This window comes from Bos grunniens, chromosome 16 (assembly GCF_055505025.1).
Source record: "Bos grunniens cultivar Pamir isolate PY7600 chromosome 16, Bosgru_T2T1.0, whole genome shotgun sequence".
NCBI lineage: Eukaryota > Metazoa > Chordata > Mammalia > Artiodactyla > Bovidae > Bos > Bos grunniens.
The window spans coordinates 69,000,267-69,020,314 of record NC_141180.1 but is presented as its reverse complement, the minus strand read 5'-3'; the positions used below and the strand labels follow the sequence as shown (position 1 = coordinate 69,020,314).

The 20,048-nt window shown below is 42.7% G+C and overlaps 1 protein-coding gene across 9 annotated transcripts in view; it reads left to right on the top strand.

Moving 5' to 3' along the window:
• The first annotated feature begins 10,973 nt into the window (after positions 1-10,973).
• GLRX2 (glutaredoxin 2) overlaps positions 10,974-20,048 on the top strand; it is a 30,194-nt gene continuing 21,119 nt past the window's right edge. For 6 of the 9 annotated variants that reach the window (XR_015143692.1, XR_015143691.1, XM_086345369.1 and 3 more), the window contains exons 1-2: positions 12,056-12,234; positions 13,710-13,773. Coding sequence is in view for 7 of the 9 variants with exons in the window: in XM_086345369.1 (XP_086201495.1) it covers positions 12,134-12,234; positions 13,710-13,773 (165 nt within the window). In the remaining 2 variants the exon portion in view is untranslated. Of the gene's footprint in view, positions 11,528-12,055; positions 12,303-13,709; positions 13,774-20,048 lie in introns of those variants that run through there. The other 3 variants (XM_086345372.1, XM_086345373.1, XM_086345374.1) reach the window with 3 other exon arrangements.

Here is a 20,048-nt window from a genome sequence, read left to right as displayed (position 1 = left end):
GAATGGACTGGTTGGATCTCCTTGCAGTCCAAGGGACTCTCAAGAGTCTTCTCCAACACCACAGTTCAAAAGCATCAATTCTTCAGCGCTCAGCCTTCTTCACAGTCCAACTCTCACATCCATACATGACCACAGGAAAAACCATAGCCTTGACTAGACGAACCTTTGTTGGCAAAGTAATGTCTCTGGTTTTGAATATGCTGTCTAGGTTGGTCATAACTTTCCTTCCAAGGAGTAAGCGTCTTTTAATTTCATGGCTGCAGTCACCATCTGCAGTGATTTTGGAGCCCAGAAAAATAAAGTCTGACACTGTTTTTACTGTTTCCCCATCTATTTCCCATGAAGTGGTGGGACCGGATGCCATGATCTTCGTTTTCTGAATGTTGAGCTTTAAGCCAACTTTTTCACTCTCCACTTTCACTTTCATCAAGAGGCTTTTGAGTTCCTCTTCACTTTCTGCCATAAGGGTGGTGTCATCTGCATATCTGAGGTTATTGAGATTTCTCCCAGCTATCTTGATTCCAGCTTGTGCTTCTTCCAGTCCAGCATTTCTCATGATGTACTCTGCATAGAAGTTAAATAAGTAGGGTGACAATATACAGCCTTGAGCTACTCCTTTTCCTATTTGGAACCAGTCTGTTGTTCCATGTCCAGTTCTAACTGTTGCTTCCTGACCTGCATACAAATTTCTCAAGAGGCAGGTCAGGTGGTCTGGTATTCCCATCTCTTGAAGAATTTTCCACAGTTTATTGTGATCCACACAGTCAAAGGCTTTGGCATAGTCAATAAAGCAGAAATAGATGTTTTTCTGGAACTCTCTTGCTTTTTCCATGATCCAGCAGATGTTGGCAATTTGATCTCTGGTTCCTCTGCCTTTTCTAAAATCAGCTTGAACATCAGGAAGTTCACGGTTCACGTATTGCTGAAGCCTGGCTTGGAGAATTTTGAGCATTACTTTACTAGCGTGTGAGATGAGTGCAATCGTGTGGTAGTTTGAGCATTCTTTAGCATTGCCTTTCTTTGGGATTGGAATGAAAACTGACCTTTTCCAGTCCCATGGCCACTGCTGAGTTTTCCAAATTTGCTGGCATATTGAGTGCAGCACCCTCACAGCATCATCTTTCAGGACTTGAAATAGCTCACCTGTAATTCCATCACCTCCACTAGCTTTGTTCGTAGTGATGCTTTCTAAGGCCCACTTGACTTCACATTCCAGGATGTCTGGCTCTAGGTGAGTGATCACATCATCGTGATTATCTGGGTCATGAAGATCTTTTTTGTACAGTTCTTCTGTGTATTCTTGCCACCTCTTCTTGATATCTTCTGCTTCCGTTAGGTCCATACCATTTCTGCCCTTTATCGAGCCCATCTTTGCATGAAGTGTTCCCTTGGTATCTCTAATTTTCTTGAAGAGATCTCTAGTCTTTCCCATTCTGTTGTTTTCCTCTATTTCTTTGCATTGATTGCTAAGGAAGGCTTTCTTATCTCTTCTTGCTATTCTTTGGAACTCTGCATTCAGATGCTTATGTCTTTCCTTTTCTCCTTTGCTTTTTGCTTCTCTTCTTTTCACAGCTAATTTGTAAGGCCTCCCCAGACAGCTATTTTGCTTGTTTGCATTTCTTTCCCATGGGGATGGTCTTGATCCCTGTCTCCTGTACAAGGTCATGAACCTCAGTCCATAGTTCATCAGGCACTGTCAGATCCAGGCCCTTAAATCTATTTCTCACTTCCACTGTATAATCATAAGGGATTTGATTTAGGTCATACCTGAATGGTCTAGTGGTTTTCCCTACTTTCTTCAATTTAAATCTGAATTGGCAATAACGAGTTCATGATCTGAGCCACAGTCAGCTCCTGGTCTTGGTTTTGTTGACTGTATAGAGCTTCTCCATCTTTGGCTGCCAAGAGTATAATCAATCTGATTTCGGTGTTGACCATCTGGTGATGTCCATGTGTAGAGTCTTCTCTTGTGTTGTTGGAAGAGAGTGTTTGTTATGACCAGTGCATTTTCTTGGCAAAACTCTATTAGTCTTTGCCCTGCTTCATTCCGTATTCCAAGGCCAAATTTGCCTGTTACTCCAGGTGTTTCTTGACTTCCTACTTTTCCATTCCATTCCCCTATAATGAAAAGGACATCTTTTTTGGGTGTTAGTTCTAAAAGGTCTTGTAGGTCTTCATAGAACCGTTCAACTTCAGCTTCTTCAGCATTACTGGTTGGGGCGTAGACTTGGATTACTGTGATATTGAATGGTTTTCCTTGGAAACAAACAGAGATCATTCTGTCGTTTTTGAGAGTGCATCCAAGTACTGCATTTCGGACTCTTTTGTTGACCATGATGGCTACTCCATTTCTTCTGAAGGATTTCTGCCCGCAGTAGTAGATATAATGGTCATCTGAGTTAAATTCACCCATTCCCGTCCATTTTAGTTTGCTGATTCCTATAATGTTGATGTTCACTCTTGCCATCTCTTGTTTGACCACTTCCAATTTGCCTTGATTCATGGACCTGACATTCCAGGTTCCTATGCAATATTGCTCTTTACAGCATCAGACCTTGCTTCTATTACCAGTCACATCCACAACTGGGTATTGTTTTTACTTTGGCTCCATCCCTTCATTCTTTCTGGAGTTATTTCTCCACTGATCTCCAGTAGCATATTGGGCACCTACTGACCTGGAGAGTTCCTTTTTCAGTATCCTATCATTTTGCCTTTTCATATATACACAGACATACATACTACATACATACATAAAAGTGATTCACTTTGCTACACCTGAAAATAACACAACATTGTAAATCAACTGTACTCTAATAAAAATTATATAAAAATTGTGGAAAAGATAGTGTTATTTCTTATTAGTTCCTAATTATGAGGGATACCTTTTTGTATCCTATGTCTAGAACAGAGGCTGACATAATAAAAGATGAAGTAATACAGTAAAACAAACCTAGAAAATGAATATAATGTGAAATCCACAGGATTTTAACAAAACACACAGGACTTTCACAAAATATCAGGATTTCTGTAGGCTGTGTTATGTGCAGTAGACTGCAAAATGGTCCTTCACTCACTATGTGGAGGTCAAACCCCTGAAACCTGGGAATGCTACCTTATGTAGAAAACTGAGTCTGCAGAGGTAATTAGTGAAGGGCCTAGAGGTGAAATCATCCAGGATTATCCCGCTGGACCCCATCTGTAAGAGGCTAACAGATGAAAAGGGGATATGAAAACAGAGCAGAGATTGAAGGGATGTGGCTACAAGTCAAGGAACACTTGGAGCCACCAGACGTGGAAAAGGAAGGAAATGAATTCTCCTCTATAGTTGCCTCTAGAAGGAACACAGCCCTGCCACATTTTGGACTTCGGATTCCAGAACTGTGAAAGAATAGATTTCTGTTCTTTTAAGTTTGTGGTCATTTTTTTTACAACAGCCCTAAAGAAACAACAACAATACAATAGCTAATCCTTAAGGACTCATGATCACATTCTATTTAAAGGAAGAGTTTTGGAGGAAGAATTTTCAAAGGTTCCTAGATGGCTAAGGTCCACAAGCTGGACCCACTCTAGAGAAACTCCCTTAAGGTTCTTTCAACGAGGTCTCATTTACTGATCTTAGTGATTTTCAATGCTGGAAAGGGAAAACACTGCTTTTAATGTAAACACAATGTGTGAGCTTTAATTGACAATTAAAATATAAAAAACAAGTTTGAAAAAACATTGAAAGATATGTTAATTCTTTTAATGAATAACACGTTGAATCATGAAAAAAATTATAGAATGCCTAAAACTGTGTTTGGAGCTTCCCAGTTGGCTCAAGTGGTAAAGATCCCACCTGCCAATGCAGGAAACGTAAGAGATGTGGGTTCAATCCCTGGGTTAGGAAGATCCTCTGAAGGAAGGCATGGGAACTCACTCCAGGATTCTTGCCTGGACAATCTCATGGGCAGAGGAATCTGACAGAGCTATGATCCACATGGCTGCAAAGAGTCAGACACGACTGAAGCTACTTAGCAGGCATACTCACAGGTTGTATTTAACAATGTATCCTTGCTCTACCTATACTGGCCATCCCCTCTTACAGCCACAGCTTTCAAGTAAATAAACAGCTTGCATGTTTCTTCTTGTGCCATTGTAGACACCACAATTTTGCCTCTAAAACACCACTTCTGCAGCTACTCAGAGTTCAACTCAGTTCAGTCACTCAGATCAGATCAGATCAGTCGCTCAGTCGTGTCCGACTCCTTGCGACCCCATGAATCGCAGCACGCCAGGCCTCCCTGTCCATCACCAACTCCTGGAGTTCACTGAGACTCACGTCCATCGAGCCGGTGATGCCATCCAGCCATCTCATCCTCTGTCGTCCCCTTCTCCTCTTACCCCCAATCCCTCCCAGCATCAGTGTCTTTTCCAATGAGTCAACTCTTCACATGAGGTGGCCAAAGTACTGGAGTTTCAGCTTCAGCATCATTCCTTCCAAAGAAATCCTAGGGCTGATCTCCTTCAGAATGGACTGGTTGGATCTCCTTGCAGTCCAAGGGACTCTCAAGAGTCTTCTCCAACACCACAGTTCAAAAGCATCAATTCTTCAGCGCTCAGCCTTCTTCACAGTCCAACTCTCACATCCATACATGACCACAGGAAAAACCATAGCCTTGACTAGACGAACCTTTGTTGGCAAAGTAATGTCTCTGCTTTTGAATATGCTATCTAGGTTGGTCATAACTTTCCTTCCAAGGAGTAAGCGTCTTTTAATTTCATGGCTGCAGTCACCATCTGCAGTGATTTTGGAGCCCAGAAAAATAAAGTCTGACACTGTTTCCACTGTTTCCCCATCTATTTGCCATGAAGTGATGGGACCGGATGCCATGATCTTCGTTTTCTGAATGTTGAGCTTTAAGCCAACTTTTTCACTCTCCTCTTTCACTTTCATCAAAAGGCTTTTTAGTTCCTCTTCACTTTCTGCCATAAGGGTGGTGTCATCTGCATATCTGAGGTTATTGAGATTTCTCCTGGCAATCTTGATTCCAGCTTGTGTTTCTTTCAGTCCAGCATTTCTCATGATGTTCTCTGCATATAAGTTAAATAAATAGGGTGACAGTCACTCAGTCGTGTCCAACTCTTGTGACGCCTTGGATTGGAGCATGACAGGCCTCCCTGTCCATCACCAACTCCCGGAGCTTACTCAAACTCATATCCATTGCATCAGTGATGCCATCTAACCATCTTATCCTCTGTCATCCCTGTCTCCTGCCGTCAACCTTTCCCAGCATCAGGGTCTTTTCAAATGAGTCAATTCTTCGAATCAGGGCCAACGTATTGGACCTTCAGTTTCAGCATTAGTCCTTCCAATGAATATTCAGGACTGACTTCCTTTAGGATGGACTGGTTTTATCTCCTTGAAATCCAAGGGACTCTCAAGAGTCTTCTCCAACTCCACAGTTCAAAAGCATCAGTTCTTTGGCACTCAGCTCGCTTTATGGTCCAACTCTCACATCCATATATGACTACTGGTAAAACCATAGCTTTGAGTAGATGCACCTTTGTTGGCAAAGTAATGTCTCTGCTTTTTAATATGACGTCTAGTTTGGTCATAGCTTTTCTTTTCTTTTTCTTTTTATGAACATATGCTTTCTTTTTTTTTTTTAATGTAATATTAATTTAATATTTGAAATCAGGCAATGTAATTCTCCACATCAACAAATAGCTTTTCTTCCCAGGAGCAAGCATCTTTTAATTTTATAGCTGCAGTCACCATCTGCTGTTATTTTGGAGCTCCAAAAAATAAGGTATCATATTGTTTCCATTGTTTCCCCATTTATTTGCCATGAAATGATGGGACTGGATGCCATGATCTTAGTTTTCTGAATGTTGAGTTTTAAGCCAACTTTTTCACTCTCCTCTTCACATTCATTAAGATGCTCTTTGGTCCTTCTTCACTTTCTGCCATAACTGTGGTGTCATCTGCATATCTGAGGTTATTGATATTTCTCAAAGCAATCTTGATTCCAGCTTGTGCTTCATCCAGCCCAGCATTTCTCATGATGTACTCTGCATATAAGTTAAATAAACAGGGTGACAATATACAGCCTTGATGTACTCCTTTCCCAATTTGGAACCAGTCTGTTGTTCCATGTTCAGTTCTAATTATTGCTTCTTGACCTGCATACAGATTTCTCAGGAAGCAGGTCAGGCGGTCTGGTATTCCCACCTCTTTCAGAATTTTCCACAGTTTGTGGTGATCCACAGAATCAAAGCTTTGGCATAGTCAATAAAGCAGAAGTTGATGTTTTTCTGAAACTCTCTTACTTTTTCGATCATTCAACCAATGTTGGCAATTTGATCTCTGGTTCCTCTGCCTTTTCTAAATCCATTTGAACACCTGGAAGTTCACAGTGTATGTACTGTTAAAGCCTGGCTTGGAGAATTTTGAGCATTACTTTGCTAGCATGTGAGATGAGTGCAGTTGTGTGGTAGTTTGAGCATTCTTTGGCATTGTCTTTCTTTGGGATTGGAATGAAAAGTGACCTTTTCCAGTCCTGTGGCCAGTGCTGAGTTTTCCAAACTTGCTGGCATATTGGGTGTAGCACTTTCACAGCATCATCTTATAGGATTTGAAATAGCTCACCTGGAATTCCATCACTTCCACTAGCTTTGTTCATACTGATGTTTCCTAAGGCCCAGTTGACTTCGCATTCCAAGATGTCTGGCTCTAGGTGATCATACTATCATGATCATCTGGGTCGTGAAGATCTTTTTTGAATAGATCTTCTGTGTATTCTTGCTACCTCTTCTTAATATCTTCTGTTTCTGTTAGGTCCATACTGTTTCTGTCCTTTATTGTACCCATCTTTGCATGAAATGTTTTCTTGGTATCTCTAATTTTCTTGAAGAGATCTCTGATCTTTCCCATTCTATTGTCTTCCTCTATTTTTTTGCATTGATCACTGAAGAAGGCTTTCTTAACTCTCCTTGCTATTTTTTGGAACTCTGCATTCAAATAGGTATACCTTTCCTTTTTTCCTTTGCCTTTTACTTCTCTTCTTTTCACAGCTATTTGTAAGGCCTCCTCAGACAACCATTTTGCCATTTTGCATTTCTTTTTGGGGGGGATGTTCTTGATCACTGCCTCCTGAAAAATTTCATGAACCTCCATCCATAGTTCTTCAGGCACTCTGTCTATGAGATCTAATTCCTTGAATCTATTTGTCACTTACTGCATAATTGTAAGGGATGTGATTTAGGTCATAGCTGAATGGTCTAGTGGTTTTCCCTGCTTTCTTCAATTTAAGTCTGTCAGCTCCCAGTCTTGATTTTGCTGAATGTATAGAGCTTCTCCATCTTTGGCTGCAAGAATATAATCAGTCTGATTTGGGTATTGACCATCTGGTGATGTCCACGTGTAAAGCCTTCTCTTGTGTTGTTGGAAGAAGGTGTTTGCTATGACCAGTGTGTTCTCTTGGCAAAACTCTATTAGTCTTTGCCCTGCTTCATTCCTATTCCCAGGCCAAATTTGCCTGTTATTCCAGGTGTCTCTTGACTTCCTACTTTTCCATTCCATTCCCCTATAATGAAAAGGACATCTTTTTTGGGTGTTAGTTCTAAAAGGTCTTAGAACCATTCAACTTCAGCTTCTTCAGCATTACTCATTGGGGCATAGACTTGGATTACTGTGATTTGAATGGTTTTCCTTGGAAACGAATAGAGATCATTCTGTCGTTTTCCAGATTGCACCCAAGTACTGCATTTTGGACTCTTTTATTGACTATGATGGCTAAACCATTTCTTCTAAGGGATTCTTGCCCACAGTAGTAGATATAATGGTCATCTGAGTTACATTCACCCATTCCACTCCATTTTAGCTCGCTGATTCCTAAAATGTCAGTGTTCACTCTTGCCATCTGTTTTACCACTTCAAATTTATCTTGATTAATGGACCTAATATTCCAGGTTCCTATGCAAGATTGCTCCTTACAGCATCAGACTTTACTTCCATCACCAGTCACATTCACAGCTGTGTGTTGTTTTTCTTTGGCTGCGTCTCTTCATTCTTTCTGGAGTTATTTCCCCAGTGATCTCCAGTAGCATGTTGGGCACCTACTGACCCGGGGAGTTCATCTTTCAGTGTCCTATCTTTTTGCCTTTTCATACTGTTCATGGGGTTCTCAAGGCAAGAATGCTGAAGTTTTTTGCCATTCCCTTCTCCAGTGGACCACATTTTGTCAGAACTCTCCAGCATGACCCATCCATCTTGGGTGGCCCTACATGGCATGGCTCATAGTTTCATTGAGTTAGACAAGGCTGTAGTCCATGTGATTAATTTGATTAGTTTTCTGTGATTATGGTTTTCAGTTGGTCTGCCCTCTATTGGAGAAGGATAAGAGGCTTATCCCCTTCAGGAGCTTCCTGATGGGAGAGACTGACTGAGGGGGAAACTGGGTCTTGTTCTTATGGGCAGGGCCATGCTCAGCAAATCTTTAATCCAATTTTCTCTTTTCTAACACCATACACAAAAATAAACTCAAAATGGATTAAAGATCTAAATGTAAGACCAGAAACTATAAAACTCCTAGAGGAAAACATAGGCAAAACACATATAAATCACAGTAAAATCCTCTATGATTCACCTCCCAGAGTAATTGAAATAAAAGGAAAAAATAAACAAATGGGACCTAATTAAACTTAAAAGCTTTAGCACAGTGAAGGAAACTATAAGTAAGGTGAAAAGACAGCCTTCAGAATGGGAGAAAGTAATAGCAAATGAAGCAACTGGCAAAGAATTAATCTCCACAATATGCAAGCAGCTCATGTAACTCAATACCAGAGAAATAAATGACCCAATAAAAAAATGGGCCAAAGAACTAAACAGACATTTCTCCAAAGAAGACATACAGATGGCTAACAAACACATGAAAGATGGTAAACATCACTCATTATCAGAGAAATGCAAATTGAAACCACAATGAGGAACCATCTCATGCCGGTCAGAATGGCTGCCATCAAAAAGTCTACAAACAATAAATGCTGGAGAGGGTGTGGAGAAAAGGGAACCCTCTTACACTGTTGGTGGGACTAGACCCACTATGGAGAACAGTTTGGAGATTGCTTAAAAAACTGGAAATGGAACTGCCACATGACCCAGCAATCCCACTGCTGGGCATACACACCAAGGAAACCAGAATTGAAAGAGACACATGTACCCAAATGTTCATCACAGCACTGTTTACAATAGCCAGGACATGGAAGCAATCGAGATGTCCATCAGCTTATGAATGGATAAGAAAGTTGTGATACATATACACAATGGAATATTACTCAGCTATTAAAAGGAATGCATTTGAATCAGTTCTAATGAAGTGGATGAAACTAGAGCCTATTATACACAGTGAAGTAAGTCAGAAAGAAAAATGCCAATACAGTATATTAACACACATATATATGGAATTTAGAAAGATGGTAATGATGACCCTATACAAGAGACAGCAAAAGAGACACAGATATAAAGAATAGCCTTTTGGACTCTGTGGGAGAAGCCAAGGGTGGGATAATTTGAGAGAATAGCATTGAAACATGTATATTACCATATGTGAAATAGATGACCAGTCTAAGCTCGATGCATGAAACAGGGCATTCAAAGCCAGTGCACTGGGAAAACCCAGAGGGATGGGATGGGAAGAGAGGTGGGAGGGGTTTTCAGAATAGGGGACACATGTACACCTGTGGCTGATTCATGTCAGTGTATGGCAAAAACCACTACAATACTGTAAAGTAATTAGCCTCCAATTAAAATTAATTAATTAATTAAAAAAACTAAGATCATGGCATCCAGTCACTTCATGGGAAATAGATGGAGAAACAATGGAAACAGTGACAGACTTTATTTCTTGGGCTCCAAAATCACTGCAGATGGTCACCACAGCCATGAAATTAAAAGACACTTGCTCCTTCGAAGAAAAGCTATGACAAACCTAGAAAGCATATTGAAAAGTAGAGGCATTACTTTGCCAAGAAAGGTCTGTCTAGTCAAAGCTATGGTTTTACCAGTAGTCATGTATGGATGTGAGATTTGGACTATAAGGAATGCTGAGGGCCGAAGAATTGATGCTTTTGAACTGTGGTGTTGGAGAGGACTCTTGAGAGTCCCTTGGACTGCAAAGAGATCCAACCAGTCCATCCTAAAGGAAATCAGTCCTGAATATTCATTGGAAGGACTGATGCTGAAGCTGAAGCTCCAATACTTTGGCCTCCTGATGTGAAGAGCCGACTCATTAGAAAAGACCATGATGCTGAGAAAGATTGAAGGCAGGAGGAGAAGGGGATGACAGAGGATGAGATGGTTGAATGGCATTATGAACTCAACGGACTTGAGTTTTGGCAAACTCTGGGAGATAGTGAAGGCCAGGGAAGTGGTGTGCTGCAGTCCATGGGGTTGCAAAGAGTAGACAGGAGTGACTGAACAACAACTCTCATTTGGGGCTCCCTTAAAAAAAAATCTGTGCAGATAGTTGTGCCCTTAATCTAGGCCATCTATACTATATTAAAATAAAAATGTGACATAATTGTTTCACCTCACAATACAAATTTGAGACAATAACATAAAATTCTACGTCAAAACAAAAAACAGTCATAGTAAATTTCCTGAATAGCTGTCGTTTGATTAAACACACACACACACACATACACACACAGACAATATGCCGTTACATTGTAGATAACATATCTTTATTTTTAAAGTTAATTTTGGATTTATAAAGAAAGCTTTACACCTTTTGGGATATTTGATTTTGCAATAAATCTTCATCCTTTTATGAAGTAATGATACGTGGTTCACTTGAAAGTAGGAAAAGAACTATTAGAAACAGAAGTTCTCATTCTGAAACTTGGTAGCATGAATCTTAAATTTAGCTAATTGAGAATGAACCATGAAAAAAAGGTCTGGAGTGTTCTAACCAACTGCCTAGAATTTTAGACACACTATTTGACCTTTGACCTTAAATAGACTTCAATGTCAGTAATAAAGGACGACACGCCTCTTTTTTACCTAGCTATGCATAAAGGGCTATTATTACCATGACTCAATGACACAATCCTGTCATTAACAGCTCTCAAAGCCAGAGTGAACACTCGTGGGTTTCTTTAAGTTTTATTTTCTAATTTTATGTTCAAAATACAATTTTGTTTTCTTTGGAATGCACGTTCTACATTGGATCACTTTCTTCTAAAATCCAATATTCCTGATTTATATGAGCTCTCAATCAGTGGCCTAATTTTGAGATGACATCTTTAGGCTCTGATTTCATCAACAGAAAGACCAGTACGACAGGAAGTTGCGCTGACGCTACCACCCTATGTAAACATCCCAGGCATTTTGATTCCGTGTCCGACACTCATTGTTTTTGTTTTCCGTTTCGTCAGAAGGTTGGCCACAGTGCCCAGGAGTGCCTGCACGTGTCTGTAAGCCTTTATGAGCGTTCACGATCCGAAAAAGCATAGGGGCGGTACCTGGATGAACCCTTGACACGGGCAGGTGAGGCATCAGCTGGGACTCCGACAGCAGCCCCCTAGTGGGCGGGACAGGCCGAGACCTAGCACCCGGGCTGCCAGGGGGAGAAAGACCCGGCGGCCGCGGAGAATAGACCGGCGCCTCAAGGGCAGCCCGGAGGGGGCGTGACCGGCTAGCGGGGGCCCGGCCGGCGGGCGGAGGCGGGCTCTTCGAGGGCAAGGCGGAGGCAGGGCCGGAAGACAGAGGCGGGGCTGGGAAGAAGGGGGCGGAACCGGGTGAGGAGGCGGGATCGGCGGGTGGAGGCGGGGCTAACTGCAGGGAGCGGGCCGCGGGCGGGTCAGGGCCGGAAGACAGAGGCGGGGCTGGGAGGAAGGGGGCGGAACCAAGTAAAGAGGCGAATTCGGAGGGTGGAGGCGGGGCCGCCGGTGGAGGCGTGGCAGCCCGGCGGGCGGGACCGCGGTTGGAGGAGGAGCAGGCCGGCGGGGCGGGGCCACGGGCGGAGAGGGGGCGTAGCGGGGGCGTGGCGGCGTGGCGTGGGCAGCCGGGTAGGGCGGAGCCGGAGGGCAGGGTCGGGATCTCCAGGGCCGCGGTTGCTGGCCCGTCTGCTCGCTGCGGCCCCGCACTAAGACCATGTACTGGCGCCGCGCAGCGCTGGTGGGGACTCGGCTCATCCCGGTCAGGAGCAGCTCAGCCGGCCGGCTTGAGGGGCCAGCGGGAATTTCGGGCTCCGGGTAAGCGGCTCTGCGAGCAGCACGAGCTGGGCGTGGCTGTGCGGCCTCGCGGGGGTCTGGACCTAGCGGTAAGGCTGGGGCGGCTTCTTCCCGGGCGCCCGGTACGCCCCGAGTCGATCGAACCGCTGAGGCGCCTCGGAGGGCGGGAGGCCGGGAAGGGACCAGGAGAGAAGGTGCCTTAAGTGTTCTTGGCGATTTCGGGACCACGTGATCTTCAGATTGCACAAGCCTAAGTCTTGCTGGCTTGAACCTCCCCTCCTCCTCGGTTAGTAGATACAATACAAGATGCCCTAATAAATTAGTATTTCAAATAAACAGCGAATAATGGTTTGGTTTAAGTATATTCCAGATATTGAACGGAACATACGTAGGCTAAACAGTTATTCGCTGTTTATCTGAAATTCTAATTTAACCGAGCGATCTTTATTCTCATTTGCTAAATCTGGCTCCTGCGACAGGAAGTGGAAGTGGAGCTTTCTACCAAATGGCCAGGTCTTCGAGATAGGACGGTGTCGCCTCTGGCTCGAGCGAGGTCGGTGAATACCCGCGGCCCCGAGGCCTGCGTTGCGAGACCGCCCCCTCCCGCGAGGCCAGTCAGGGCTGTCTTACCAGCTCGCCTATCTGTACATCCATCCCTCTGTCTGGGACGTTATTCCTAACTCCTCAATCTGTTAACTTCTGCCAGTTTTGCAAGACTCGAGGAGCCCCTTGATTAACCTCTGCTAAACTAGAAACCCCCTCCAGAAGGTGCCAATCACATAGTGTAACTATTTGACAAGTCCTGGAGGTTCAGTGGTGTTTTTACAGTGATACTATCCCTGCGGCATTTCAGCCCTTTGCCTGCTTAGCACATAGTAGGTGTTCCATAAACGTGGCATGGCTAGTGGCTACTTCATTAATGGAGAAGAGAAACGTGTATTGAACAACTTACTTTTTTTTTTTTTTTTACAACTTACTTTCTTGACTGGAATTGGAGAAAAGTGCCTTCCAGCAGCTTTCTCTTTTCTTTGGAAGGGAAGGTGATGTTTCAGAATACACCTTCCACCTCCTCTTAGTACATAAGGAAATATGGTCTTAGGAAAGTTCTACTAGAATTCCTGCTTCCAGAGTAGATGCAAATAGTAGATGCTTTGGGAATGCTAATTAAGTGTTGGAACTGAGATGAAAAGGATGTGTTCTTTTAGTTGATAAGACAAATAGATTGATGTGTTGTTCCACCTAAGCTCCTACTTAGGTCCACACCTTCATCCCTTAACCTCAATTTTCTTTCCTGAAAGCTAGATAGTAAAGGACACAGGCCTTTGTGATATTAGTAAACAAATACTTTGACAATGCTATTTTGTACTGATAGCAAGTAAAACTTTTCTCTTTCATATGTTTGGATATATATTTGCATATTGGGTTGCTCTGAATGGATCTTATCTGATATATTGTCCTTAATGTTTAACTGCACTGCTCTTTAAAATTCATTTTAGGATGGGGAACAGCACATCATCATCTTTGGGAAATGCAGCAACTGCTCCTGTGAATCAGATCCAAGTGAGTGATGGGGGACATGTGGGAAAAAACTTTCCTTGGTGGAAATAGAATTGTCGTACATATTTAATATGCTTATCTAAACTTGACATAGTCTAGTAAATTAATTACTAAGTTAATATATTTTTAAATCTGCTATCAAAATCATGCATGATACAAAGAAGTTCTGGATCATTTTCTTAGTCAGAATTTATGAGATTTATTCTTTTTTTGGCTGTGCCAAATTGCTTGTGGGATTTTAGTTCCCCGACCTGGGATCGAAAGTGTGCCCTCTGCAGTGGAAGCACAGAATCCTAACCACTGAACTGCCAGGGAAGTCCCTATGAGATTTATTCTTAATAGTGCCTTCGCTCCTCTAAATTGGGTCTATGAGGTTGACTGCTCTTTCCGTCTCCCCCACCTCAGGTTTCCTGTTGTTACCAGTCAGGGTGCCTTAGCCAGGCATACTGTTCATTTCTGCCCCGAGAAGCTGTTTTTCTAAAACATAGAACCTAGTTTGCAGTAGTTACTCTATGACCAGTCCTCTCAAGGATACTGTGCACTGCTGTGTTTTCTTGTCTTTCTCTTGCTTGAACTGCAAAGCCTAGTTAAATCTGTCTCAGAAAATTCCTCTTGTGTATATGTTTTTCTACCCTTATAGCCTACAGGATATTGGAGAAGGCAGTGGCACCCCACTCCAGCACTCTTGCCTGGAAAATCCCATGGACGGAGGAGCCTGGTAGGCTGCAGTCCATGGTGTCGCTAAGAGTTGGACACGACTGAGCCACTTCCCTTTCACTTTTCACTTTCATGCATTGGAGAAGGAAATGGCAACCCACTCCAGTGTTCTTGCCTGGAGAATCCCAGGGACCGGGGAGCCTGATGGGCTGCCGTCTATGGGATCGCAAAGTCAGACTCGACTGAAAGTGACTTAGTAGCAGCAGCAGCAGCCTACAGGACATACGTATTTCTCTGTTCCTCACCACCAAACACCACTACACACAAACATTTCTGCCTTTAGTTTATTTGACTACAAAAGTATTGACTCACAGCTGCTGAATATAACAATAATGTTGGAGACCTGTTGTGAGGGATTGCTTCTTTAAAATAAGAATAGGAAACCATGAGGAACTTCCCTGGCAGTTTGGTGGTTAAGATTCCATGCTTCCACTGCAGGGGGCATAGGTTCAATCTCTGGTCATGGAATTTGGCCTCACAATTTGGCCAAAAACAAACAAACGAAAAGAATATGAAACCATGAAATATTTAGCAAGGACAGGGTTGAGAAAATGTAAGAAGGAAGGTTCAAGAAACTGTGACACTGTCATCCTGAGTTTCTGCTCAGTTTGGAATCTCTCAGTTCAGTTGCTCAGCTGTGTTCGACTCTTTGCAACTTCATGGATTGCAGCATGCCAGGCCTCCCTGTCCATAACCAACTCCCAGAGTTTGCTCAAACTCATGTCCATTGAGTCGGTGATGCCATCCAGCCATCTCATCCTCTGTCGTCCCCTTCTCCCTTTCCCAGCCTTCAATCTTTCCCAGCATCAGGGTCTTTTCAAATGAGTCAGTTCTTTGAATCAGCTGGCCAAAGTATTGGAGTTTCAGCTTCAGCATCAGTCCTTCCAATGAATATTTAGGGCTGATTTCCTTTAGGATAGACTGGGTAGATCTCCTTGCAGTCCAAGGGACTCTCAAGAGTCTTCTCCAACACCACAGTTCAAAAGCATCCATTCTTCGGTGCTCAGCTTTCTTTATTGTCCAACTCTCACATCCATATATGACTACTGGAAAAATCATAGTGTTGACTAGATGGACCTTTGTTGACGAAGTAATGTCTCTGCTTTTTAATATGCTATCTAGGTTAGTCATAACTTTTCTTCCGAGGAGTAAGCATCTTTTAATTTCATGGCTGCAGTCACCATCTGCAGTGATTTTGGAGCCCCAAAAAATAAGGTCTCACACTGTTTCCATTGTTTCCCCATCTATTTGCCATGAAGTGATGAGACCAGATACCATGATCTTAGTTTTCTGAATGTTGAGTTTTAAGCCAACTTTTTCACCCTCCTCTTTCACTTTCATCAAGAGGTTCTTTAGATCTTTTACACTTTTGCCATAAGGGTGGTGTCATCTGCATATCTGAGGTTATTGATATTTCTCCCGACAATCTTGATTCCAGCTTGTGCTTCATCCAGCCCAGTGTTTCTCATGATGTACTCTGCATATAAATTAGATAAGCAGGGTGACAATATATAGCCTTGACGTATTCCTTTTCCTATTTGGAACCAGTCTGTTGTTTCATGTCTATTTCTAACTGTTCCTTCTTGACCTGCATACAGATATCTCAAGAGTCAGGTCAGGTGGTCTGGTATTCCCATCTCTTTCAGAATTTTCCACAGTTTGTTGTGACCCACACAGTCAAAGGCTTTGGTGGAGTCAATAAAGCAGAAGTTGATGTTTTTCTGGATCTCTGCTTTTTCTATGATCCAACAGATGTTGGCAATTTGATATCTGGTTCCTCTGACTTTTCTAAATCCATCTTGAACATCAGGAAGTTCACGGTTCACATACTGTTGAAGCCTGGCTTGGAGAATTTGAGCATTACTTTGCTAGCATGTGAGATGAGTGCAATTGTGTGGTAGTTTGAGCATTCTTTGGCATTGCCTTTCTTTGGGATTGGAATGAAAAGTGACCTTTTCCAGTCCTATGGCCACTGCCGAGTTTTCCAAATTTGCTGACATATTGACTGCAGCACTTTCACAGCATCATCTTATAGGATTTGAAATAGCTCAACTGGAATTCCATCACCTCCACTAGCTTTGTTCGTAGTGATGCTTCCTAAGGCCCACTTGACTTTGCATTCTAGGATGTCTGGCTCTAGGTGAGTCATCACATCATTGTGGTAATCTGGGTCATGAAGATCTTTTTTGTATAGTTCTGTGTATTCTTTCCACCTCTTCTTAATATCTTCTGCTTCTGTTAGGTCCATACCATTTCTGTCCTTTATTGTGCCCATCTTTGCATGAAACGTTCCCTTGGTATCTCTAATTTTCTTGAAGAGATCTCTAGTCTTTCCCATTCTGTTGTTTTCCTCTATTTCTTTGCATTGATCACCGAGGAATCTCTACATCACTATTTGTCAGGGCTTCCCTGGTGGCTCAGATGGTAAAGAATCTGCCTATGATGCAGGAGACCTAGGTTCAATTCCTGGGTCAGGAAGATCCTTTGGAGAAGGGAATGGCTACCCACTCCAGTATTCTTGCCTGGAGAATCCCATGGACAGTGGAGCCTGGTGGGCTACAGTCTATGGGGTCTCAAAGAGTCACATGCAACTGAATGACTTTCACTTTACTATGTTTCAGCCACCAGGGTGCTCCTCTCTCTCTAAATTTATGGTCTCAGTGTGTCTCTAACCTGAGGCAGCACAGTGAGGAAGGAGCACTGGCCTTGGTTTTGGGACAGGGTGGGTTGAATCCCACCCAGTGCTGTGAACTCCTCAACCTCAGTTTTCTTACATGTAAAATGGATTCAGTAGTACATCTCTGGCCTGTCTAGCTCTCCCTGAGATAGACTTTTGTAGTAAATATTGAGAGTGAGCAGAAGAGAAGCATGGAAATAGATTTGCAGACACATAGACTCTTGAGAGTCCCTTGGACAGCTAGGAGATCCAACCAGTCAGTCCTAAAGGAAATCAACCCTGAATATTCATTGGAAGGGCTGATGCTGAAGCTGAAGCTCCCATACTTTGACCACCTGATGTGAAGAGCCGACTCATTAGAAAAGACCTTGATGCTGGGAAAGATTGAGGGCAGGAGAGAAGGGGATGACAGAGGATGAGATGGTTGGATGGCATCACCAACTCAGTGGAGATGAATTTGAGCCAACTCTGGGAAATAGTGAAGGACAGGGACACCTGGTGTGCTGCAGTCCATGGGGTCGAAAGAGTTGAACATGACTTAGTGACTGAACAACTGAACAGACACTGACTTGGAACCCTTCTGACCCCCGAGGGTAGATGTAACTTCTGAACCACTTTGTCCTACTCTCTGATTTTTGACCTTATCTTGAAGGTGCTGTTTATGACTGGCACTAGGACAACCTAGCAGATGCTTGGGTGCTAGATCTGTCCATTCAGAAATTCCCAAAGGACCTGGGCATTGACATGCACAGAGCTCAACAAACCTCATCCGTGAAGTTGTGACACAGATGCACAGCGAAGCCTCGGGGTCTTTGTGACAAAGGCAGGCAGGATAGCTTCCAAGGCTAATATAGCTTCCAGGCTGATGTTAGAATTGTCGGGAATGTTTTTCAGAAATAGTTTCTGACCTCTGCCTCAAACCCACTGAGTCAGCATCTCTGGAAGTAGCTTTTCCAGGAACAATGAATGCTGGGGAATATCTTATCAAAACAGTGATGACAGTTGTTTTTTTTACTATAAAGATATAAAAGGAAGGAGTGGAAGTTGAAGGGAAAAACTACTGTTTATACCTGGATCCTTGAAAGCCTTACATTTTGAAGAGAATTCATACATCATTGGGGCTTCAGGTGTCACTAGTGGTAAAAACCTGCTTGCCAGTGCAGGAAATGTAAGAGACATGGGTTTGATCCCTGGGTCAGGAAGATCCCCTGGAGAAGGGCATGGCAACCCACTCTAGTATCCCACGGACAGAGCAGCCTGGCAGGTTACAGTCCAAAGGTTTGCAAAGAGTCAGACATAACTGAAGCGACTGAGCATGCATGTATACGTCATTTTTCACCATTGAACATTAAGGAAGTGGGTCGATCATTTTGTAAAATATAAAAATACCAAATTACCATGCTATACATCTGAAACTAATATAATAATGTAAGTCAGTTATATTTCAATGTAAAAAAAAAAAAAAGCAAAGAAGGGAATTCTCCAGTGGTCCAGTGGTTAGGACTTCAGGCTTCCACTGCCAGGGACATGGGTTCAATCCTGGTTGGCGAGCTAAGACCCCATAAGCTGTGTGGTTCAGCCAGAAAAAAAAAAAAAAATCAAAGAATGGTTAAGATGGTAAAAAAAAAAAAAAATTTTTTTTTTTTTTTTTTCTTTTTTTTCTAAAAAAATCACATGCTCCCCATCCTGAACCCTCCTCCCTCCCAACCTCCCCATACCATCCCCCTGGGCCTTCCCAGCGCACCAGCCCCAAGCATCCAGCATCGTGCACTGAACCTGGACTGGCATCTCGTTTCATACATGACATTTCACATGTTTCAATGACATTCTCCCAAATCTTCCCACCCTCTCCCACAGAGTCCATAAGACTGTTCTATACATCAGTGTCTCTTTTGCTGTCTCGTACACAGGGTTATCGTTACCATCTTTCTAAATTCCATATACATGCGTTAGTATACTGTATTTATGTTTTTCCTTCTGGCTTACTTCACTCTGTATAATAGTCTCCAGTTTCATCCACCTCATTAGAACGGATTCAAATGTATTCTTTTTAATGGCTGAGTAATACTCCATTGTGTATATGTACCACAGCTTTCTTATCCATTCATCTGCTGATGGACATCTAGGTTGCTTCCATGTCCTGGCTATTATAAACAGTGCTGCGATGAACATTGGGGTACACGTGTCTCTTTCCCTTCTGGTTTCCTCAGTGTGTATGCCCAGCAGTGGGATTGCTGGATCATAAGGCAGTTCTATTTCCAGTTTTTTAAGGAATCTCCACACTGTTCTCCATAGTGGCTGTACTAATTTGCATTCCCACCAACAGTGTAAGAGGGTTCCCTTTTCTCCACACCCTCTCCAGCATTTATTATTTGTAGACTTTTGGATCGCCGCCATTCTGACTGGTGTGAAATGGTACCTCATAGTGGTTTTGATTTGCATTTCTCTGATAAAGAGTGATGTTGAACATCTTTTCAAGTGTTTGTTAGCCATCTGTATGTCTTCTTTGGAGAAATGTCTATTTAGATCTTTGGCCCATTTTTTGATTGGGTCATTTATTTTTCTGGAGTTGAGCTGTAGGAGTTGCTTGTATATTTTTGAGATTAGTTGTTTGTCGGTTGCTTCATTTGCTATTATTTTCTCCCATTCTGAAGGCTGTCTTTTCACCTTGCTAATAGTTTCCTTTGATGTGCAGAAGCTTTTAAGTTTAATTAGGTCCCATTTGTTTATTTTTGCTTTTATTTCCAATATTCTGGGAGGTGGGTCATAGAGGATCCTGCTGTGATGTATGTCAGAGAGTGTTTTGCCTATGTTCTCCTCTAGGAGTTTTATAGTTTCTGGTCTTATGTTGAGATCTTTAATCCATTTTGAGTTTATTTTTGTA